The following is a 10,602-nucleotide window of genomic DNA, read 5'->3' on the forward strand; positions in this document are numbered from 1 at the left end:
TCATTAACACAGTCAAATGCTTTGTTTCTGAATGAATCAGTCGTTTGAATGAATCGGTTGAATCTCAATGACTCACTGATTAACAGTCACTTGCTGCCACCTACTGGCGGTTTTAATTTCACATTTCGACAATTTTTTTCATGTTTGAAATTATTTCAAATATCAGTATTCAACGTTTTATGTTAAAAACAAAACATTATACCTATTTATGCATCTGTAACTGCAGTTTAAATGCATCAATGTCCCCTCTGAAATACATAAACTGTGTAAATACATCTAAATGCTATTTCAGATGCAGATTCCAGAAATGCTTTCTTATGTTGGAATGAAAGACACTAAGTACCTGATGAAGTGCTTCTTATTCTTACCCAAAAAAACTGAATACAATCTTGCTACTCAAGCTGTGTATGAACATTTTATATATATATTTATTTGCTTCTTTTCCATTTTGCTTTTACTTGTACTTTTACTTTCAATACTTAAGTACGTTTAAGATTTAAAAAATACTTTTCGTACTCAAGTACAATAAATATCACATACTTAAAGACTTTTACTCAAGTAATATTCTTAACTAAATATTGTAGAAACTTAATTTGCTGTAAAGTTGCTTTGCAATGATTTGTATCGTGAAAAGCGCTGTACAAATAAACTTTAATTGAATTGAATTGAATTGACTTCAGCTTCTACCAAAGTCTTTTTTCTGGTAAGATATCTGTACCTTTACTTGAGTATGGCTTTCAGGTACTTTATACACCACTGACCTTTGTACACCTTTTCCTTCTTTTTTGCTTCTCTGTCTCTCTTTATCTCTGAGTCATCATTTAATGACTCTTATAATTATAATTTTTTATATTTATATTTTATATTAAATATATCTTATAATTTTTAATGTCTGACTTGTTTCGTTGACAGTATGCCACACATGCCACTCTTTTTACCTTCCATCTCTCTCTCTCTCTCTCTCTCTCTCTCTCTCTCTCCTTTTCTCTATGCATCATGTCCTCTCTCTGTTCCTCTTTCACACTCCCTTCATCTTCTCTTGTTTCTCCCTCGTTCTCCTGTATTCCGGCCAGATGGCTGAGTCCTGACTGGGCTGCATATGGGCATTTGAAATGCTAATGTTGGTTAGTGTGCTAATATGTTTGTCTACACTGATCAGTTTCAGTGCCAAGATTACAGACTTGTTTTAGTCTCAATTTGTCAACAAATAAGACCATTTGTGGCAGTTGTTGACCTAGAGCTCATTCTCTGTCTCTCTCTGTCTTGTTTCCTCTCAGTGTGGAGGGAGATCCTCAGTGTCCGGACACGGCTAGCTTTTCCGACAGCACCTGTAGTCAGGCCCCATACCTGGGCAACTCAGAGTGCTACGGGAACATCCGAAATATTCCTGGTCCTCAGGGGCCTCCTGTGGCCCCTTCGAGCCCAGCGAGCTTGGCCTGGGCGCAACGGACCCGCAACCAGCCCGCCAGCCTGGCACTCCGCAAGCAAGAAGAAGAAGAGAGCAAGCGCTGCAAAGTGCTCTCTGACAGCTATGAGCTCTCCACGGACCTGCAGGACAAGAAGGTGTGGATCTGCGTTCCTCAATAAACATATAGTCCTTAAGGTCTTTTAGCTGCCTCTTGGAGTTCCCATTGCGTGTTTACCATGGTTAAGGGTTCACCTGGTCATGAAAATTCAAAAGTGTAAAGTTAGAAATTGGTAATTAATTGGTAAATAAATATTGGTAATAAATTGGTAAATAATATATATATTACATTATTATTTAATGGGGGGGGGGGCCGCTGCCCCCCCACGAACATCCCTGTGCCCCCCCTCCGAACAGAGGGGGACGGCCGGACTTTAGTTTTGCGTGTATAATAGTCTAACTCGTAGTGTAAAATAGTCTTAACTGATTGCTTTTAGATGAAAAAGCTGCCCATAACTCCTGGTCTAGGATCTGTTTTCTTCGTAATAATAGCATAACGAAATACATTTGGCAAACAATCCAGTGTATCTGTCCTTCTGTTTTGGAAAGTGTCAAATGATTTTACAATGCATTTTTGCAGAGGGGAGCAAAGTAGCCAATCACAGACATGTTTGTTGATTTCTACAACGCAATGGCCAATCAGATGTGTTTAGGTTGGAACGCACGCATTCACCGCTTTTTGTCCGGTGCTGAGTTCTATCATGCTCGTAAACTTCATAAAAAAAAAAAGTTTCATTGTGTGGTCACATTCATTGGTTAAAACGAAACTTTGTGAGATCGTGATGAATGAGTGACCGTTTTTAATAAATTTAAAGGGAGCGCTCTTTCCATGCTTTATACGATAATATATTCAGAATTTAAATAAAACTTGTGTTTTTCATGCTTGACAAGCGGCCACGTACGACACAGTGCTTGCTTTTCTGTTTAATTTAAGTATTTTTGTGAACGTATATGCTTTAATAACAAATAATTGTAACATTTTACAATAAGGTTCCATTAGTTAATGTTAGTTAATGTATTAAAGTGTATTAAAGTGTTAGTTAATTATTGTAAAGTGTTACCCAAATAATGTATTTTGAGCGTTCATTTGAAACTAAGCGCAAATATATGAGAAGTTAAGCTGTTTTCTTTTCTGTTTTCACATTTTGAAAAATGTGTGGGAACCATGCATAGCACAGGATTATATCAGATGGTCATAGCATGGTGTTCTTATATATAGTGTGAAAATAAATATATATCATATTTACGTACAATCACAAGTAATGTAAAGAAATTGTTGCCATCTCCAAAAAGCAGTAATACCATGTTTTAATACCATTAATGAAAGGAAATCAAATACTGTTTACTTTTCTGAAGTGTTTTGTGCTTAATTAATGTTTATCCTAATTCTCAGCAGCACAAACAGCCCATAGGAAAATCTACTAATCACAAAGTGTTTGTGTTTGAATGTGCATGGAGGCCATCTTACAGGCTTTAAACTACAGTCACGCCTCAAATATACGTAATGGCCTCCAGTCATGCTAATGTGAACCCAAACCTTCATCTCACATAATGAAAGATGGGATTGTAGTTATGATACAGAGTGCTGTTATGCTTTCATAATAATACTAAGGATCTCTGCATTGTGGAATTATCCACTCATGGAGAGGCATGACCGAGACGTATGAAAATAATCCAACACCCCAACATCTACAGAATTACTGCTTATATCTTTTTTTTAAAATAAAAATAATTGAGAAAGACTGCCATTAAATAAGTCATTTCCTAGATTCTTTGTGTTTCAGGTTTGATGAGTAAAGCATGTAGACACATTATGCATTACGTTTGAAGAACAACGCACCACTTCTTTCTCTTTTTGCACTCTTTCTTCAATCCTCTCATTCTCTCTGTTTGTTCATCTTCCTTTGTATCAGGTGGAGATGCTGGAGAGGAAGTATGGAGGTTACTTGCTGAGCAGACGAGCGGCTCGCACAATACAGACGGCGTTCCGGCAGTATCGCATGAACAAGAATTTTCAACAGCTACGCAGTTCCGCCTCTGAAAGCCGAATGACTCGCCGGATCATCCTGTCGAACATGCGTTCACAGTATTCGTTTGATGAGCGACAGCCACAGGCAATATAACAATATAATGGTTAAAACCTGCATAAAGTAGAAAATTCAGCTTGTCTGTGAGATGATAATTCTGTTTTATGTGATGTTTACATAATTTCCATAAATTATTCATTATTCTTTAGGTTCAGCCCCAGACGCCCCAGCAGCAGCAAGGTCGATATACCAGCCATCACACTTCGACTCTGGGCACAGCTAGCCAGGCAGGAACCACAGACTCACAGCAGGAGACTGACTCACCCGCACACTGTCCTTCAGACAGAGAGGAGTACTCGCATGCAGACGACGCCTTCAACAAACAGGTGACAGATGTGTGAAATACTCAAGAAGTGAACCCTTAAATTAAAGTTCTGTTAAAGATTTAGGTTTAAATTAATTTCAATACAGGTCAGATATATATAGTTGGGATGGCTTCAGAATTGGTATAAAATTGTTGTTCATGTTCCTTTGAAACATATGATGTTGTCTTACAGCTGACAAATCCATAAAAAATGTAACTCAGGCATCATTTCCCTCATTTCTAAATGACAAGCCACAGCATTACACTAAAGGAACATTTGGTTACTTGTCAGTTAGCAGACACTTTTTTCCAAAGCATCTTACTGCAGAGACAGTCTCCCTGGAGCCTTGAAATCCTTTATAAACGGGCACGATGGTCATTAGCAGACCCAGAAAAAAAATCTGTTTTTTTTTATATTTTATGCTCTAATTTGAAATAATTTAAATATTTTAAAATGGTTACTGATAAGATCAGATTAGACAAAATATTACAAATGCACAGATATTTAAACTTCTGATACTGATATGCTGACAATTATTGTCGTGTCAATTAAAATAGAACACTGAAAACTATTATCAGTCATTTTAAATACTAAAAGCGAATTACAGTATGAAAAATGTATAATGAGTTTTGCTGTAAAGTTGTTCATTTCAAATAAATGCTGTTCTTTTTTAACCATCTGTTCGGCAAAGAATCCTGAAAAACACGGTTTGCACAAAAATATTATGCAGCACAACAGTTTTCAACATTAATAGTAATTATTGAGTGTCAAATCAGCATATTAAAATGATTTCTAAATGACCATATGACATTGAAGACTGGAATACTGAAAGTTCAGCTTTGCCACCACAGGAATAAATTAGACTTTTAAAGGAATCAAAATAGAAAACAGTTATTTTAAATTGTAAAAATATTTCACAGTATTACTGTTTTTACTTTCATTTTGATCAGATAAATGCAGCCTTGGTGAGCGTAAGAGACTCACAAAAACATAAAAAATCTTATAGACCCCAATCTTTTGAACTGTAGTGTAAAGGTCTGTGTGCTTCTTCTCTCAGGTGACATCTCTGGCTGACTCTATGGACGACACTCTGACGTGTCAGTCTGGCCGAGAGGACTCTCAGGATGGTGGTGGGGGAGGCGGTGAGGAGAGCGAGGATTTTGGCGAGTGTGTGTGGAGCAACAAACCTAACTCACGTAGGAGGGTCATGGGGGAGCAAGAACGTCTGGGGGTCATGCACGAGGACAGCACAGCTACCTCATACAGCGACGTCACGCTTTATATGGACGACGGCATGCCATGTTCTCCACTATCCATCGAGCGGGTTCCCTCTAGTACAGACACGGAGTACTGGGGCGTAAGCAGCGGGGTCGGAGGACGTGAAGACAGCCGGGATACAGAGGGCGGCGGGAGCAATAACAGCCGGCGTAGCACACCGTGCACTGAATGCCGAGATTTCCGGTTGCGGGGGTCACACCTCCCCGTTCTCACCATAGAGCCACCTAGTGACAGTTCTGTTGACATGAGTGACCGTTCAGATCGAGGATCCCTCAGCAGGCAGCTGCTTTATGAGCAGGAGTCTACGGCGGGTGGATCGCCTCAAGGGACTCTCAAACACAACCCCGACCCTCGCACACCCAATCCCTGTGCAGCACAGGGCCAGACGAGACCCCCGGGTCGCCCCATCCCATCCCCTCTTACAACACACGTACCACACCACACAATGATGCACCACCATCACCACCCACACCTTCACCATCCGTTGCACCACCACCCTATGCCACACATCCATCACCCCTACCCTGACCCCACGTCTCCCTCGCCCACTCAGCCTCCACTCACGCCACTTTCTTCCTCGTCCTCCGCGCCACTGCCCGCTACTGGCCTGGAGCACTCGGATGGGGACAACGACTCTCTGAACTCCACCACCAACTCCAATGAGACCATCAACTGCAGCTCAGGCTCTTCGTCTAGGGACAGTCTAAGGGAACCGTTGCCTCCTCTAGGAAAACAGACCTATCAGAGAGAGAGCAGGCATAGCTGGGACTCGCCCGCCTTCAACAACGACGTGGTGCAAAGGAGGCATTACCGCATTGGACTGAACCTCTTCAACAAGTAAGATATCTTCACCAAAATAGGATTGATATGTGCTCTTTTAGTTGACCTTTTGAGTTGTCCAGCAGTCTAAATCTTTTTTTTTTTTTTTATTCCCCTTTTTAATTTAAAACTTTGTCTCAACGCCGCTGTCAGTGCATTCATAAAAACCTCAAAATGACCCCCAACCCCTTAATCTGTTCTTTCAGAGCAGTTTCTTTTGTTGTTTGACTGACATTAAATGACAGAGACAGCAGGTTTATTAGGCTGCTGTCACTTTAAGACCGAATGCACAGATCTAATACTGACAAGCATTCAATTACTTTCCCAGCTGTTTATGTTCACTTAAGACATAACTGTCAAAGTTCAAGTGAAAACTCGCCAAGACAGACATTTTGACTTATTTTTATGTTTATTTGTCCATTTAAGAGCACACCCGATGCCCAAAGTAGCCTATACCTAAGTGTTTTGCTCTGTCTTGGATCACGTACACAGAAAGCCTGGGGAACAATGTCTCTTTCGCAGCTCAGTGCGCTTTTAACAGTGAACAAATTAAGCCAAAATCAAAAATGAAACTAAAATTCTATTAATCGCACAGCCCTAGTCATTAAATCATCTTTGAGAACAAGGGGGGCCCATGGTGGTTTGGAAGCCCTATGCAACTTGCGTACTTTGCGTATAAGGATGACCATCACTGAATATGTCTCTTATAAATTAATATAAACATTAACCTAAAATCTTGATTTTAGAAAAGTGTATGGATCTATCTACAGATATCTCCTCCATATGGTTTATCAGACCTGCCGTATTGAATTTTTACATCCTAATATTGAGGAGAGGACAACCCCAGGGTGATTTCTCTGAACCTCTTTTCTGACTTAATACCTGTGTTAAAGATCGCAGACAATTTATGGTAGTACAGTTTTATTTTAACACATTGCTCCTATTATAAATCATGGAAATTGATAATGAAAAGTAACTGCAACATTTTATGATGCAAGATTGATATGTTATACATCTTTTAGCACCTTGGGAACTTTTAGCAGGGTGCTTTAGATTCTGATGAGGAAATGGAACCATAAGCAATCAAGTGGCGATCAAACCAAAGACAGATTTGAACCTAAATCTGTTTGGATACAAAAAAAATCTGATTTAATTTTTGCTCAAGTGTCTATACATCTGTCTACTCTAAGGCTGTTGTTGCTATGTCTTATTTGTCTTTATTTCAGTTGATTATAGTTTTACTGGAATGAATCATATCCTATTTGTTTTATCCTCACTCTCTCCGTCTTTCTCTCTCCGTCTTCTAGGAAACCAGAGAAGGGGATCCAGTATTTGATAGAGAGGGGTTTTGTCTCAGACACTCCTGTGGGCATTGCACGTTTCATCCTGGAGAGGAAAGGCCTGAGTAGACAGATGATCGGGGAGTTTCTGGGAAACCGTCAGAAACAGTTCAACAAGGATGTGTTGGAGTTAGTAATGATGTTTTTCCTGTCTTCCAACCCCAGACTGTAGCAAAGCATCCATATGCTGTTCACACCAGCCTGGGGGCAAAAAAACTGAAACCAGACACAGGCTAAAAAATCAACAAAAACATGTTGGCAGAAGAATTTAGCGATCTTTCTTTTTGTTTTTCTTTCTCAGCTGTGTGTTGGATGAGATGGATTTCTCGGGCATGGATTTGGATGACGCCCTGAGGAAGTTTCAGGCTCAGATTAAGGTTCAGGGGGAAGCCCAGAAGGTGGAGAGACTGGTAGAGGCCTTCAGGTAGCCTTTGCTTTCATCTCACCCTTTGCTCTTTTCTCTGCATTTCATATTTCAAGGCTCCAGACTCATTCTTCCCACTGGTCCCTCTTTTGCAACTAACTTTCTCAGCTGGTCGCACGAGCACATGATTTGGTTTTTTTTTTTTGCGCTACAACATGGGATTATTCAATGCATGCTGATGAACTTTTATCATAGTTTATAGTTATATGGAAACGAAAGTGGTTAACATTAAACCTGTTCTTTATCATCAGTAGTATTATTTGTGATTTAAATTTTGTGAATGGGAGTTTCTTTCACGAGTAGCTACATGATTTGGTCGCCATGATTTTTTTTTTTTTTGCGCTACAACATGGGATTATTCAATGCATGCTGATGAACTTTTATCATAGTTTATAGTTATATGGAAACAAAAGTGGTTATTTGTGATTTGAATTTTGTGAATGAGAGTTTCTCTTTTGCTGTGTTAAGCCGCGGGCTTCGGATGCTTTCACTTTCGAATTCGCGATCTTGTTGTCACTGTTTTGCTTAAATACATCTACACACCTTTCATTTTTTAATAAGATGAGGCATGGCACACACATGCTGTATTATATACCGACTAATAAATTACAGAACGTTTAGCAAACACTGAGGAATCAAATAAATAAAAGAGAGCCTCCATAGCGTAATGTGAGGTAAACAGCAAAGATAACAAGTTTTCAAAAATGAAAACAAAAAGAAAAGTAAAATTAACGGTGACAGTGCTTGCATGTTTTTTCCCCCACAAGAATACCAGCATGTTCACCTTCTCTGGTTTAAGAAGCGGTCTTTTAGTTGACTTTCGCTTGAAACCCATCCATCGTTTCCTCAATACGTTTCCAAATATTCCTCATTTTTGCTGCACGCACCTTCGCGCTCGTGCTGACGCAGCGAGTATACTCTCTAAGCACTGTTTCGTTATGCTTTCAGTTTCGTTTGTCGTTTGATGTTTCTCATATGCAACATAAATTGCAGCGCTTATGAGTTGACCAACGCGGTGGTCGCGCCAGTGAGACCGCACACAAAATTTAGTCGCACAGGCAGAAAAAGTTCCACTGGAGTATGAACTTCTTTCTTTCTCACAGTCAGAGATACTGCGTGTGCAACCCTGCACTTGTCCGCCAGTTTCAGAACCCAGACACTATCTTCATCCTGGCATTTGCCATCATCCTTCTCAACACAGATATGTACAGCCCCAACGTCAAAGCTGAGAGGAAGATGAAGCTGGAGGATTTTATCAAGAACCTTAGAGGTGATCCAATCCAGTATACCTTTAGCTAAATCAGATAGATTTTTGGTTTCCAACTGAAGACAGTACAGCAGTTTTCACCATCTGTATCTTGCTCGTTGTCCCCCTCATTTTCATTGGCAGGAGTGGATAATGGACAGGATATTCCCAGGGATATGTTAGTGGGCATCTACCAGCGCATTCAGAAATGGGAACTCAGGACAAATGATGACCATGTGTCTCAAGTGCAGGCTGTGGAGAGGGTCATCGTGGGCAAGAAACCTGTGAGTCAAACCATGTGTTTCACTCATGCATGTTATACTTGTGGTTGAAACTCCATATTGTTGTTCAGCTTGTAGTAAAAAGGTAATTTGATCTCTAGTTTGTTTATTTGTGTGGTTTAGTGTGAAACAAACCAAGCTGTATTTTAATATGTTGTGTGTGTGCGTGTGCAGGTGCTTTCTTTGCCACATCGCAGGCTAGTGTGCTGTTGTCAGCTGTATGAAGTCCCTGACCCCAATCGACCCCAGCGGAGTGGAGTTCACCAGCGCGAGGTCTTCCTCTTTAATGACCTGCTAGTGGTGAGTCTTCACTTAGCGCATATTTGCCTAATTACTGTCAGAAGATATAGTAGAAGAAAAATACTCACTTGGGTTTAGAGTCATGTGCACTTACAATAATTATATAATAGTACAATATTTGCATTGATTAATGTATACAAGATGTATAGGCCTACTGTTTTCATTAAAAAATTAAAGAACATTTAGCCTATATTATATAACTGTATTCGGAGTTACATTGTACAATTTCAGACTTATAACTGTATATTTAGATTTTCATTTTTTTATATTTAAAATTACAACTTTATCTTCTGGATTTATAAATATATATTTAGATTTAATGTAATTGTTTCATATACAGTATTTACATATTAGGGGTGTGCCACATCATACCGTCCACGATGATACCGGTATACATTTTTACATGATAAAAAAAGTGTCATATCGCGATATCAATGATATAGCGACGTGATGACGTATGGCGCATTTACATTCCCTGGTGCGCACAACAACAACAACACAAACCCAATAGGTGTGTTCGACTTGAAGCAGCGCTGCACAGACTGATCGGTGTATGACATCTTGGGTTGGGAACTGAGTTCTGTTTTTTGAAAAGAATCGGAACCGTGAGCAATTTCTAAGTTTCGGTTCCAAAAACGGTTCTGGTGCAACACGTGACCAAGCGTTGTGAGCAGCCTTGCGCCGGCGTTTCCCATAAAGGGTGTCACAAACCAAATAACAGAAACGCTGCCTGCCTCTTTAATTACTGAGCACATTGTTTCCCATGACTCGCACTCCACAGACGCGCCACGTCTTTAACTGCCGAACACATCGTTTTCCGCGACTGTACGTGCACTCTTTGATAACTGTGCACGTTGTTTTGTCTGACTGTTCATGTACCGGCAGTGCGCAGCTCCTGCCGCCACTAAATTACATTATGTTTGTCCCATATTGTCATTAATATACATACTGACTTCAACTTGGACCACTGAATAAATAGACTGCTATTGTTATGTAAGTATGACGGTTAGATTATTTAGTGTACAGGTCATTTCAAGAGTGATAAAGTGACAGAAAA

At 39.9% G+C, this 10,602-nt stretch overlaps 1 protein-coding gene across 4 annotated transcripts in view; it reads left to right on the forward strand.

Moving 5' to 3' along the window:
- The window catches only part of LOC107745767 (IQ motif and SEC7 domain-containing protein 2-like), a 76,779-nt gene that overhangs the window by 58,087 nt on the left and 8,090 nt on the right, over nt 1–10,602 (forward strand). For all 4 annotated transcript variants that reach the window (XM_016559742.1, XM_016559738.1, XM_016559740.1 and 1 more), the window contains exons 2-10: nt 1,278–1,563; nt 3,379–3,579; nt 3,702–3,878; nt 4,915–5,972; nt 7,262–7,423; nt 7,596–7,718; nt 8,822–8,988; nt 9,109–9,248; nt 9,420–9,545. In XM_016559742.1, coding sequence (XP_016415228.1) covers nt 1,278–1,563; nt 3,379–3,579; nt 3,702–3,878; nt 4,915–5,972; nt 7,262–7,423; nt 7,596–7,718; nt 8,822–8,988; nt 9,109–9,248; nt 9,420–9,545 — 2,440 coding nt within the window. The remainder of the gene's footprint in view (nt 1–1,277; nt 1,564–3,378; nt 3,580–3,701; nt 3,879–4,914; nt 5,973–7,261; nt 7,424–7,595; nt 7,719–8,821; nt 8,989–9,108; nt 9,249–9,419; nt 9,546–10,602) is intronic.

Source organism: Sinocyclocheilus rhinocerous, unplaced genomic scaffold (assembly GCF_001515625.1).
Source record: "Sinocyclocheilus rhinocerous isolate Xijiao unplaced genomic scaffold, SAMN03320098_v1.1 scaffold558, whole genome shotgun sequence".
Taxonomy (NCBI): Eukaryota; Metazoa; Chordata; class Actinopteri; order Cypriniformes; family Cyprinidae; genus Sinocyclocheilus; species Sinocyclocheilus rhinocerous.